The 14,512-nt window shown below is 43.1% G+C and overlaps 1 protein-coding gene across 1 annotated transcript; it reads right to left on the reverse strand.

Annotated features, from left to right (window-relative positions):
- Nucleotides 1-2,139: 2,139 nt before the first annotated feature.
- Nucleotides 2,140-14,512, reverse strand: THAP12 (THAP domain containing 12). Its single transcript, XM_006260123.3, has 5 exons — nt 14,276-14,512; nt 7,897-8,017; nt 6,523-6,630; nt 5,322-5,358; nt 2,140-5,006 (listed from the first exon to the last, which is right to left on the reverse strand). The coding sequence occupies exons 1-5, from the start codon at nt 14,362-14,364 to the stop codon at nt 3,058-3,060; spliced, it is 2,304 nt and encodes a 767-aa protein (XP_006260185.1). The 5' UTR covers nt 14,365-14,512; the 3' UTR covers nt 2,140-3,057.

Genomic DNA, 14,512 nt, shown 5'->3' on the forward strand with positions numbered 1-14,512 from the left:
GACCGCTGCATATCCAGGGGGTCAAAAAAACCCATGGGAAAAAAAACCCATAGCAGCGCACACGTAGGCAGCGCACAGTTGCACCACGGAGAACACCTGACTGTACGGTATGTGGTGCTGCAGATGTTTGTGGCGCCACATACTGCACGGCCGTGCTCGTCTGAATGTGCCCAATTGGGGCAAACTGACCTGCTCAGCTGCTCCTGGATCTTTAGCCAGGGGAAACTAGAGGCCGGGGCCAGCACCTGCTGAAGCCCAGCCATTTGGTACCTGGCACACTAGCCCCTTGTGCCAGCTGGACTGCTGAAGCAACCCTAGCCTAGAGTGGCCCCTGCACCCTCTACCCACTGCAGCAGTCTGGCAGTGGAGACTGCTGCCACCTGTGACAGCACCTGCCCCTTTGGACCTGCAGCCTCAGTACTGCATGTCTGCTAGACCCAGACGGGGACCGCACGGCAACCTGGGCTGTGATATGAGCACTGCAGCAGAGCTGCCTGCATCTCTAGGCCAGCTACCAGTGGGCTGTGGCTGCACAGTAGGCAGCACTGTGGTCACATCTTCTGGTGCCCCCGCTCTGCCACCTGGGCAGCTATCACCCGGAAGATGTGCTCGTTGTGGTGGCCAACTTTGAACTGTCAAAGCATGTCCTCCTGGCCCCAAATGGCCAGATCAGCCACCTTGTCTGTCTTCCAGCTGGGACCCTGGTGCTGGCATTGGGCAGGCTCCTTGGCCCGGGTCCCAGCACTTACCAGCAGCGATTCTGGCGTTCCCCATTTAAAAATGGCAAATATGTGGGAGAGGTTGGCTCCTTGCCCGATCCCCCACATGGCGCACAGCCCCCCCTCACAACAGCAGCTGTCGGGGCACTAACGGCCAGCTCCTGGCAGAGATGCCCAGCAACTGCACATACCACAGGGCACCGGCCTGGCCTGCTGGCACGCACCCTTAGGCAAGACCAGGCCAGCTCTTGCTGTCACCTGGGCTCCCGGCCCTGCAAGTAAGAGCCACTTACCTTAGAAGCTAGTAGGCAGAAAGGGATCAGGGCTAGTTGTTCCTAAATTCAGTGGTAAAACACGCAAACTGTTAAGTGAAACATTTTACTGGGTAAGGCAGCAAGAATGCCATTAGGAAAAGATAGCATTGTTTAAAGAGGTAAACTGGGGGAAGTCTCTACGGCATTGGAAGAGAAGCTAGAGCTTTTTGAGAGTTAACAGTTATAGCTCTAAAATAAATGCTTCCAAATGCATTTTTGGAAAATAAGTACACCTAGGAAAAGAAAAGAAAAAAAAGCTTTCACTTATTCATACTGTTTGCTTTACAACAGTTTGGAGACTATGCAACTGCCATATTATTTCCTGTAGTTTTTCATTTTTCCCCCCATTTGTTTGGGTCTTTTCTACTGCAACCAAGGAGAGAAAAACATTCTTTTCAAAGCAGAATTGATTTTACTTGAATTCTTTTTAAAAGTGGAATTAAGTGTGTGATCATAAATACTGAACTACAAAACCTGGCAGGAGCTCAGGGTGGATACTATAACTGAAGTTACATTTTAATCCCTTTTTTAAATGTTTTCCATTACATTTGCTAATGTCTCCAGGGCCTACATCACTTTGAGATTGAAAAGGTCAATGATGAGATAGAGAAAAAGGTGTCAGAAGCAGGTAAGACAAAAGACGGCCCTCAGCTTGTCGGTGCAGGCTGAATCGAGTTTGTATGTGCAACTTGCTGAAGGATCTGCTTGTCGTGCATCAGACTCAGCTTATTCATGAAGCTGTGGTGGCACCGGGTAACCCAGAAGTGCCGCCTCCATGGTCTCCTGAGACCGATGGCTGCCAATAATGTCTCCTTTTAAAACAAAATTTTAAACTGAATAACGTTACATTTCTAGTTATTCCAAAATATTAAAAAAAAAACAACAAACCCCTCACACAATTATAGCATACCATATTAATGGAAAGTGATATTATATGGTCCAGTCCCATATCAACTAACGATCGAAATGTGTTGCCATCCGACATGTCGTTCACTGGGCTTGTAGGAACAATGTAATACAAAACCAGAACTCAAAACACTTCATTAAGGAACATTTTCTTGCTCACCAAGAATCACTGGTTTACTAATAAACATCAATACTTCTTAAAAACCAAAATTCACATTTTAATTTTAGATTGAAATAAGCTGTACAAAAATTGTTTCCTTTCGCCAAAAATAACAGCAATATTTTCCATAACACTTCTTGACAAACAATGAACTCTTATTTGTAATCTCTCCAGGGTAGGTTTACAAGTAGCATGGAGGCAAGAGATGTACACAATATAGTGTAAGTCAGGACAAAACAGATTTAGATGTTTACGGAATAAACTTTACAAGTCAGTATTTCTGAGGATTTTAATTCATTGCAATATTAAGTCAGACTTGTTAAACGCCTTAAAACAATTACTGTGCATTCTCACAGAAAGGAATGTAAAATGACAACCAGGTGATTCAGAGGCTGGATCTTTTACTGAGCCTTAAAAAAAAAAAGTACCTCTATATTCACTTTATGTAAAGAAAACAATCAGCAGCGACAGTTGTGCGACTGCTGATCCACTCTGCCGTAATATATACCACTTTAAAACTGCTTTCGAACAAACAAATCTCTAGTAATGGATTTGTTCTATTTAATTTTTTGTTAACAAACATTTGGGCACGAATAGGAAACAGACCACGGGATCTGCCGCAATCACATTATTTCTCCAAAAACAAGGCAACAAAATAATTGAGCATTTAGTCAGGTCATTCAGATGGAGAATTTGAGAACTGCCTTTGTGAAGCCTAGTAGCTTATTTTCCCGCGTGTTCATTTTCCCCCCCCCCCACATAATATTTTAACTTAGATTAACAAAACTTAACTTGGATTGCGGGCCAACACATGTGTTTCTGCTTTAAGCCTCAGCCTCAGACTGGACAACTGCAGTGATTAAGGTAGATTACATACATGTTACAGCTTTTGCTCTGTGTGTTAAATCCTGAATACAGAAAAGAGTTTTTAAAACAAACTGGCTACAGACTTTTGTAGTTAAGCATTTTCTGTTACTTCTGAATTGTTGGAGGGAACAAAATCCTCTTGAAATTCTACTTTATCTGGATACAGTTTAATGTAAGTGTCCACCATCAAATCCAAGTCATGCTTGATATCAAAGTTTATGTTAAGCAAAGCGAGGTTGCTTGACCTGTGCTCCGTCAAGGTGTTTTGCAGGTACGCTTTCAAGCGCTTCCGTCCAACTTCGTATTTTTCTTTCTCCACTTTCATCACTGGAAGGATGCACAGGACTTTGAGCAATGCATACACGTTAGGGAAAAACTTTATGTCAGGCAAATGAAGTGCTTCGTAAATGGTAGCAGGAAGCTCGATATCTTTTCCTCTGTGCTTCCATTTGATTCTCCAACAATGAAGTTCTGCAGAAAGGGTGTCTGGGTTAGGCAGATCATTTTTGTACATATCAGCATGATGTTCCTCAGAGGTATTGAATTTTAGCTGTCCCATGACTGAGGGTACCAGAGATAAACATTTAAGAGCTTTTAAATGCTGTTCTGAAAATATATCTTTTAGCTCCTGAATTATGTGCTCCACAGTTGGAACACTAAGTGTTTCTTTGTAATAGTTTTCTGATGTTATTTCAGAGTCTAAATTACCTTGCTGTGCCCTGCGAAATTTCCCAGGGAGTTTAATTGGTATGTCCAGCTTTGTGGCCAAATTCGTTGCTTCCTCAAACCAAAATTCGTGATAAACTTCAATATTTTCCATCACTTCATTTAGAGAATGCAACACTGCTGTTAAGCTACTAGCAGCAAAGAACACATCTGACGTTTGCCCTTGGAGATTTTTCCCAAAGGCTCTCGTAAAAGACAGAATGTTTTTCAACACTACAACTGTGACTACAAAATCAAAGTCTGTTAATGCACTTGAAAGTACAAATGCTCGACCAACAATACAGTTGCTCCACCTGACCAGCGTATCACTACTGATCCCATCCAAGCACAATACCAGGGCTTGCATTAAGTCCACCAAAACCTCAAAAGTATCATGTCTGCCCGTCCACTGAGAACGACAGATCTCCTTCAGCTCGTTACCTTTTTCCTCGTTGTTCTGAAAAAGAACAGCAATTACATTGTCCAATTCTGCTAGTAACTGTGGCGACTGATTAAAAAAACAGCAAACTTCTTCTATTGTTCCAAGTGCTATAGAAACACCAACAACAGGGACAGATTTTGCCAACCAGACATTTAAGGCACAAGATGAACATAGCGTATACACGGCTTGTGGGTACTTTTCTAAGAGTCTTGTAGCTACAACTTTCATTTTGGAAGCAAATCCGCTGGCAACAATATAGGCTTGACCTCGGCAGTACTCCATGTTTAGACCCCATTTTTCAGTAACGGTCGTATGAAACTTTACAGCTAAAACTTCAGGATCGGCCTCATAAGGCAAAAACCCCACAAATTCTTCTCTCAGATTATGAGACTCGTCAACAAACCTCACTAAAACTGGTAAATGTTCCTCTCCTTGTATATTAACCACCTCATCAGTGACGATGGAAAAGAAGTGGGAGTCGCGTACTTCCCTGAGCGTCTCTTCTCTCACACAGCTCTCGCAGATCTCAAGCATCTGCTTCTGTTGCGCTTTAGAACAATACTCAAGATTTACCGCAGTCATCTCAAACCGCTTCCTCAGGATTTCGTCTCCAGCGTTTATTCTGCATTCCAAGACAGCCTGAAAGTTTTCTGGTGCGAAGATGCCTTCTGGGAGTTCATCAGCGTTATGGCCATCCAAAGGAATATTCTGTTTGCCCATGAGGATCAAAATTTCGAATAAAGATTTAAGGTAATCTTTGTTTTCCTTTTCTTCCAGAGTTAAAGGAGCAGCTTCCTCCTCTTGTTCTTCTCCTCCTTCCTCGGAGGCAGCATTCTGGGTGTTGCTCTCATTCAGTTCTTGAGTTGCCTGCTCTCGTTCCAAAGCTTCATCAACTACAAAAAAACCCCAAAACCCCCACAAGTGTTAGATTTCACACAGAAAGAGGGGATGTCTACTTCTCCTTACTCAAAGCATCATGGATGTATTGCAGTTTGAGAGCACAAAAGCTTTTCTAATCTAATTGTCAGTGTAAACGGGGAGCACTATTTGGAGAGTTTGGATATGTGGAATGTCATGCCCAATAGTGGTTTAGCTACCCTTACTTTATAAAATTTTAGGGAAGTTTTCCATACTTGATTATTTGCCTTAAGTACTGATGTACCAAAGCACTGAACACCTCTAACAACTCAAATATATTGATAACTTACTCTTTTGCTGCTTCAGAGTCCTTATTTCATCTTCACTCTTAAGGAAAAAAAAAATGATGATAATGTATGGTATGTAGTAATACAGTTAGAGTAATAAGAAATAGCCTTGTTGAAGATTTGAGTGGCTGCCTTAAAAAGAGTCCTATACTTATAACAACAGGTATACTTATTAGACAAATGTTAAATATTGAGAAGGAAAATCGTCAGACATGAACCTGAAAATTTGGGGGCCGGACCTGATGATCTTGTAAGGTCCCTTCCAGCCCCTAACATTATGAAAAAACCCTGTGAGGGAACAGCAACCCCTATCCGAAGGCATGTTACTCTACTTTATGGTGCAATAGACTCTCTTAACAAAGCTTTCCCTACTTGTTAAGAACACCATCCAAATCTTTGCTTAAACAAGCATTAGAAAACACATTTGATACAAAAAAAAAAGATATATTCTGCTAGAGAAATGCACCATGTAATGCAACAGAACCCTTTCAACTCAAGTTTTCTAGATTTTGATCACTGGTAAGTAACTATATGAAACCTGTAAAGCAGTGTTTGTATACAAAAAGCATTATAACTGGCTTCAAAACAAAAAATAATGAAGTTGCTGAATTCTTCTTTATTTCCAGCATAAACAGAGCAACACAGAACCTGTAGTCAGATTCTCTGCGAAACATACACTGGAGCCATTAGCAAGCCATTATTTTGGCAGAAACTGCTTCCTTTTGGGGGACCACATCCTTAAAACCAACACCCCCCGCAAAAAAAAAAAAAAATCCTTAATCCCACCCAAAAAACAAAAAAGAAACAGCTCTGGATTTCTCCCAAGTTCAGAACTTGAGACTCCACTGGAGGCTATATTATCCACATACAGAAAGAATACACATACAGCTGAAGACCTATAAAAGTAGTAAGTGGTATCAAATTATTTTTCTAGCTGTCACTGCAATAATACTGAGCTCTTAAGTAACACCCCTCTGCCCTGTAAATGTATATGAGGGCAAAGAATGACAATAGGATATATTAGCATAGCATTTGATGTTTAAAATCACTGATACTGTCTAATCTGATATTTTCTTGATAATGATGCTCAGAAACAGACAAATGCAAGATACAACTTTTGTTTGGGCCTTTCTACACAAATTTACCTTTGCTCCTTCAGCGTACAGAACTTTTAAAAATAAAATAAAAAAACCCAACAACTTACCAGCTCTTTTATTCTCTTTCGGTGTCTGCTGTGTGGATTGTTCAAGTGACTGGTGAGGTCAAATATGGTTGGCACAGCATTATCTCGTAAAACTGTTCTGTAAGGACTCTACATGGAAAGAAAGATTTAGATCAGACATTTCTTTGAAAGGTTCTTTTGGCCCGAGTGCAATAAATGAAAAACCCATAAGTTTCAGAGTTTGGGCTTATTTATTTATTTATTTTTTACCATATGCACACTTTGTACTTAACTTGGGCAGAGCCTAGGATAGTTAGTTTCCAGGTATTTTCACTTTGATTTTTATGAATAAGTAAAATGTGGTGTAGTTTGCATTTAAGGCACAACCAGTAAAAATTTAAACAAGAGACCAATCACTGTCATAGCCATTTATTATATAAAGCACTGAACTGTATTTTCTGTTTAGATTACACCAACTCCCTCCCCATTACAGCGTAGCATTTAATTTAATATTGTGTATTTAAAATGTTTTATTAATGTTACATTAGGGTATTCTTATGCAGAAATATTCTGCCACTAACATGCTTCTTGCCTCATTTTTACTACAGATGAGTAAAGATTTCCTCCATGAGGAAAATTCAACTAAAAATTCAACTCCTTGAACCAAAAAAAAGTGATATTCTCTGTTACTGACTGCTGTGAAAAAGATCATACCAAAAAGAACATTATTTTAATTCCCAAACAAAAAGCAAGCAAAGCCTTCCAGATATTCCTGCTATACAAATAGCTCTACCAATTGGCCAGAAAATTGACAGAAAGGGTTTCTACATGGAATATTTTTCTAGCCTTACTTCTCTATGATTTTCCAAGTTTTGCAGGAGTTATTTCAATATTAAGTAAAGTATTATATAGGGGAAACAGTGGAAATGGAAGTCAATTAAGCTGGTTATGTTCTGTTAGTAACTAGATACAACTGATCATCTGTCAATGTGCCATAATTAAAAACCACTTCAGTCCATCTGGATTTCATGGAAAGCCATTCTGAATTTAGTCAGCCCCTAGGAGCACGCTCTCTCTCATATACTGGCTCTTCTAAACCCCAAATCGTAAATTCTGCACTATATGGGTGAAGGGCTAGTGATGTATATTCATTAGATAGCAGATTTTTTCCCACTAATTATAGTCTGTGTAAAACCAAGATTCTCCTTTTCCATTGTGTTGGGTGGGATCAGCCAAAATATCACCAGCTTGCTTCAGATGCTAGAACATGTTACCCATTTCATACCTACTCTCTCCAGTGCAGAATATAATTTTACTAAAAGTGAAAAATGGAATCTGGGTACAAGACTGACAACTTTCAGCAGGAAATAAATTTAGTTATGTTTATAAAACGGACAATTATTTCCTTTTACTTACACTTCTACATATCATAGAGGTCTCAAAGTGTTTAGCACACAGTCTGTAGTGCTTGTTCAACTGATCTGGTGTTTTATCTTCTAAATCTGCTCTTCGACAGTTCTCCACCCACCTCTGACATCTGCATACAAAAACAAAAATTAGCTCATCAAATATTTTAAAACAAACTAAAATCATCTACTATTTCTGGCTTGGTTGCCACAAATAGCTTTTTTCATTAGCATCTGCATTCAACTTTTAATCACTTTCAGGATGCTGGATGGGATATACTTCATCTTTCAGTGAATAGGGAAAAAGAATTAGGCAAAAATAGGGTCCCAATGAAGGTATTTTAAACTGTTTTTAAGAACTACTCTTCTGGTCTTACTCTGAGTACGAGCCCCTCAAAAGCTCACTATTGCACTTTTTCTTCCTTATCAGTACCGCTTCATCTGAATGACATAAGCACAATAATCTTTTGGGCAGCTGCTCACAAGTGCCAACTTGCTGGCATTTTATTCTTGAAAGAAGCTGGTTTGATAAACTAGTTAACTCTCTTGGAAAACCCGACAAGTAGATTTTTAAACACACAAATCACAACTTTCAATAATTTTTATTTATTATTATTGCCAGCCCTGATTTTGAAGTCAATCTTCAAACAATAAAATACAATATTTCAACAGCTGGTCTATAAAAATGGATCAGGAGGCCAAAGTACTATATAGGTCTGAAATAAGTCTTCAATAAGCACATGTTATGTACATTGTACAATATTTGTTTTTGTTCCATCTCCAAAACCCCCCAAAAAGCTACTCACTTGATTTCAGTACTCACATCACAGGGCCTGGGAAAAAGTCTCATTATTAATAAGACCTCTATTACATCTGCAAGGCAATGCTTCCTCTTGTGGATATGGCACAATTGATTAATTGGCTTTCCATTTCTCTCAATGGATCTATTTAATCAAGTCTTTGCCAAGAAATTTGGAACTGGCACACACATAAGACTGCCTTTGCAGAATTACCATAATAAAGGTCATCTGCTATTTAAAAGTATGCATATCCACCAGAAAAAGATTAAATCAACATGTTTTTGGCAGGCATTAATATCTATATTTAAAAGACTTCTTTACTTGCAAACCCAGCCTCAACTGGATAGAGGGTGTCCTCACCCCAGGCTTAAAGCCATAAGGTTCAGGCATTCGTGGACAGTGGGAATTGTGGGCCTGAACTCACTATTCCTCAACTCTTGCCTTGGTCCAAGTTTCGAGTCCTAGCAGGGTCCAGGACACGAGCCCTCAGCCTTGTCCTCAGCTCCTGCTCTATTACTTTTACTTCTGTTCCAATTCATGCCTTGAACTCTGGCCACAGCCCTGTCTTCAGCCTAATTCTCTGTTCTGGCTATTTCTTTGAACCTCCTGGCTCCTGACTTCTAGCGTAACGTTTGACTAAAGTGTCTATTGCTGGGCAGTCAGCTCGATTCCTGACACCGTCTCTTGACCCAGCTCTGCAGGCTCATGAGCTGGCCCTAAACACAGGGCAGACCACTCACAATCTGGTTTATAACATTTAAGTGCAGGAACCCCCAGACTGTGGATCCCAATTGGGCCCAGGGTACGGGCAAACTATTTATCAATAGGAAAAAGTAGGAAAGGTTTTACTGTGTCAGCTGCTCCGGTTGTCGGTGTGTCTGCATATTCTTACTCTAGCCTAAGTGAATGCTAAACATGAGAAACATTCATATCTTTGATCGGGGCTAAATTACCATGGTTTAGCCTTCACTTAACAAGCAGTTACTGCAGAGCAAAAGCCCCTTTCAATTTGCAGCAAACTGTTTGCATGTCTGTATACGTAGGTGTGCTATGAGCTGAGCTGCTTAGCTCTGCCAAATGGCAGAAGTTCTGGGCACAGGGAGTCAGCACCCCTGGCACCTAGGGAACTTGATTAGTAAAAACTCAGGCAGGAACAGCCTTCGTACCAAAGGGGTTGGGCACAGTATCATTCCACCAAACCTCTTGGACTTGACATCTGTCCCCTTTTGTGGATCTAGGTCTTGCCACCTCCATCAGTCCATGTAAGCAGTGCAAGGCAGTCTGTTGTATGTGCAGTCAAAAGAACTGGATGAGATCTATACAAAAAAACTTTTGAATCATATTCAAGAGGATTTAAAGTATTATTTCTTGGGTTCAAACCTTCTTGTGGAAAGTAGAAAGGCTTAGATAGATTGTTCTCATCTGTGAGCAAGCCATGCTAACAAGCTGACTGTAAAAATTGATTTTTATAAACCAAGACTGCCAGTAAGTACCTAATCAATGAACAGGGAGGCTTCAGAAAGTACAAGACTCCTTCAAGTTCAGCCAGATGCAGCCATTAACTTAGTAGAGAACGATGCCAACACATGTGGTTCAATGGTATTTATAAGGAAAATAAATGTGTCCACTGATACGTCTATGGTCAGGTAGAACTGTTTTCCAAGTTCTTTACCAACAAAATATTTGGCACAGACAAGACCTGCTCGGGTTTTCTCTGCTCCCTCGTTTGCCATTCTTATAATCTGAAGTGCTTTTCTTCAGTCACAAACATTTACAAGTCAGTAGTTCTTCAGAAATAACACATCTCATGGAAGTGTAAAGGACCATTTTGTTTAAGGGGAAAAAACAATCTACTGATTGCATGCAAAAAATCATTTGTCTTCTTTTACTATTAGAAAACTGCATTAGAGTAAGACCTTTTTTGTTTGGGAATAGTCCCGGGGGGGGGGGGGGGGGGGGGGGGGGGCAGCCATCGGGGCTGGGGGTGCAAGTGGGGGGTTGGGGCAGCCACTGGGGGGATGGGGGGCTGCAGCAGCTGGCAGGGGATGGGGCCAGGTGAGGCAGCAAGTGGGGGGGCTGGGGTGTGGCATGTGGGCCTTGGTGGGGGGGGTGGTAGCAAACTATATATTCATGTGACATGTATTTAGAGTTCACTTTATTATTATGATAGAGACACTGGTGGGCTGCTTCCACACTGCTTTAACACTAGATATATCAATAAAATATTGCCCAAACGATCGCCGTCTGTCTCACTCTCTCTCTCTTTATAGTGGTCTTTGTTTTACTTGTGGAGGAACATGGATTTGGGGGTACTTTACACAGTGACTTTGGGATTTTTTTTTTCATAAGGGATTTTTCAGTTTTCCAGTAGGGAACACCACAATTCCTGCTAGGGAGGCGGGTGGCAGGACCCTGCCTGCTCAGAGCTGGTACCTTGGACCCAGCTGGCTGTGGCTGACCTCCTGTCCAAATGGGGCCAGGAGGACATGCTTTGACAGTTCAAAGCAGGCCACCACACACGGAACATCTTTCGGGCGATAGCTGCCCAGATGGCCAGGCAGGGTTATTTTGCCCCAAGTGGCACAATTTGCTCCACAACAAAGTGCATGTCCAACCACGTGTGCCGAGGCAAAAAGCCTTGACTCAAATTTGTTCCGTTTCTATTTGAGCTGCTACAAGTGCACGTGCTTGCATGTGTGGATGTACCCTATGAGGGTAAGTGCTACATCTGTGCAGATTTGAGCCCGTGTTTCCAAAGTTCACAGTTCTGCGACTAAATCGCAGTTTTTACTACCATAATGAGCACCTTGTCCTACAACCACCGAGTCTAACAACAGATGGCATTCTTCTTTCTTCACAAATAGTAAATTCTGATGTAAAAAATGGGAAGCATGCCAAATTGACCAAAAAATATTTCTGCCCAAGCCAGGGTAGGCAGCGTAACTATCTCTGCCAAAATCCAAGACAAATCATACTGAAGTCATAATTTTCAGTTCAGATTTATTTTTTGATTAAGGAGAGTAGTACTAGATCTGAGCTAGAGAGGCTGAGAAGTTACATGCTGCTAAAGATAAGAATGAATCAAAGCATGTGCAATTTTCTTGTTGTGCAGAATTTGAGATATGTTGGTATCTCGCATCAGCAAATTCTCAAATGCCAAGAATAGTGCAATCTACTTAAAACCAAGTTAATACTCAACCTTGCACAGCATTCACTTTAAGCAGGCACTGAACCATTTCAACTGACATTAAAATTAGGGGCGTGTAAAGTGGGCCGTATTCAAGTTGGATTCGGGCCAATTCAGGGAAAAGCGATTCGATTTGTTGATTCGGATCACTGTCCTGATTCAATCCGGCCGAATCCAAATCTAAAGATTCGATGCTGATTCAGAGAATCAGCGATTCAGCCATAGATACAGCTTTAAATGTTTTTTCTATATATCTCGAGGTATCAGGTGCGACTTGTGAACGCTGCAATGCTAGGGCGGATAGAGCGTCCCACAGGAGTGCAGGGAAGCCCCCTGCATGCTCGGCAGTGGACCCAGAACTACTTCCAGTCCATTTACGGGCCTGCCGCCGAGTGTATGGGGGCCCCCCTTCGTGCCCCTCTTTGCTCAGCAATCAGCCGCAGCAGGACCCCACGTCCCCCCCAGACCCAGGAGGCACCAGTTGCTGAGCCAGGAGGGGTCCCCCACATGCTCCACAGCGGACCTGGAAGTGCTTCTAGTCCACTTCCAGGTCTGCTGCCGAGTATGCTGGGGACCCCCACCGCACTCCCATGGGACGCTCCACCCACCTCACCATCTTAGTGTTCACGAGCCCCCAGTACCTTGAGGTATGTAGAAAAAAAACCCATTTAAAACTGTGTCTATGGCCGAATCATCGAATCTCTCCAAATCAATTCAGAGGGTTCTGATTCAATTCGGAGAGATTAAAGGGTCTCCTGATTTGATTCAGCTCCAGCCACCGAATTGGGCCAAATCTCTGCTGAATCAAACCAGCGACCGAAGCGTTGCACAGCCCTAATAAAAATATCGTTCTCCTGAAGCCTTTCAAGATAATTAGTAACTTCCACGTGGAATAACTGTCAATGATGTTATCTTGACTATGTGTCAAAATATCAATACCAACAGTCACTTCCCTAACGTGGCAATATCTAGCATAAAATGCTTTTAAAAAACGCTCTTCTATATTACCAAATCGGAAAGCATCCATTCAACGTGTGTTCAACAGTAAAAAACAAAACAAAACCCCAAAAAAACTATTTACAGCACTCGAGAAGTTTTGGGGATTTTTTCCTCCCCTCTTTATGTATTAAGACAGGAATGGGGAAAATACGGCCCATGGGCTGGAACCAGCCCGCCAACCGTTTGGATCTGGTCCAGTGGCAGGCGCACACCAATTGACTTGCATCTGGCCTGTAGCTGCCCCCACAGTGTTGTGGATGGGGCCGAGTCTGGCCCGCTCCTTCCCAGGACAGCTAATGCTGCATTCCTGCATGCCGGATGGACCCAGCCCCTGCCGGCATGCATCGCTTCCCCATGGGGCTACTGCAGCTATCTGGGTGCTGTTCAGTTCCCACTGCCTCCCGTGGCGCTCCCTTCACCTGCCCTGTAGGCAGCAGATAGGGTGGGGAAGTGGTGGTGAGCAAGGGGAAGGTGCAACTGAGCGGCTCCTACCCCAGCGTGCACGGCTCCAACTCCCGGACACTTTTCACCCACCTGGCACAACTAGTAGCCACCTGTGGGTGGCCGAGTGGGGGAAAGGCAGCCCCACTGGGAAGCTGTACACACTGGCTCAGCCTCACGCATAACACTGCAAGGGTGGCCGTGGCCAGAAAAAGGGGGTGGACTTAGCACTGCCCCGGCAAGCTTTGCTGCCCCTCCTTCCCCCACCCCAACTCAGCTTTTAGGACTCAGTGCACACCTAATATACAAGAGTAAGATTATTTTGAGCTATTATGCAATTGCCTTTACATAAACTCCTCGAAAAAAAAAACCCATAAATCAGAACAAAAAAAATATTTTTTGAAATAAAATTATGTTTTTTAATATACGATTTGTTTTTGTTTTTTTATCTACGAGTTAAAACGATATCTTCCGAAAGACCGTGCGTGTTCGGCCCTCAAACAGCTCACCAAAACTCGTTAAGTGGCGCTCCAGCTGAAATAATGACCCGCCCCTGTATGAAGCATGGTTAATAACAGCCTATTACAAAGTTAAACTAAGTTAAAATAACTCCTAGCAAGTTAGCTAAGTACAGACAACCCTTAAATCTCTTCCATTTTTTTTTTTTTTTAGGACTTGCAGCCACTTTCATAATGATATTGCAATAATATAGTTTACAAGGGTGCTTCTCAGGAGGACGCAGCCCATCTGGATTCAAGGAGCGGACCATAAAGATGTCCTCAATAGACCATTATCTGTTTTGACTCACACTGATACACTCCCCCAACACACCTGGCTCTGGGCCACTGCCATCACACTCACCCCCCCCTCCCCCCGCCCTGCACGTGGGCTAGGGTCACCCCCGCCCCCACCTGAGCCAGGGGGAGGGGGAGGGGGAGGGGGCGGGGCGGGGGTCCCCTCACCGTGCCGGGTCGCGCGGGAAGCGGAAGAAGGCCAGGTCGGACTGCGTGCTCTTGCGGGTGCAGTTGGGCGCGGCGCAGAAGTTCGGCATGGCCCGCGCCGGGGCGCTGCCCCTTTAAATCCGCGCAGCGGGCCGCAAGGAGGGGGCGCGGCGGGAGGGGGCGGGGAAGCGGCTCGACACTGCTGTGAGCGGCCGGGAGGATTCACCGCCACCCTCCGCCGGGGCACAGCCGCCTCGT

The sequence above is a fragment of the Alligator mississippiensis genome, chromosome 1 (assembly GCF_030867095.1).
Source record: "Alligator mississippiensis isolate rAllMis1 chromosome 1, rAllMis1, whole genome shotgun sequence".
In the NCBI taxonomy this organism is placed as follows: Eukaryota; Metazoa; Chordata; order Crocodylia; family Alligatoridae; genus Alligator; species Alligator mississippiensis.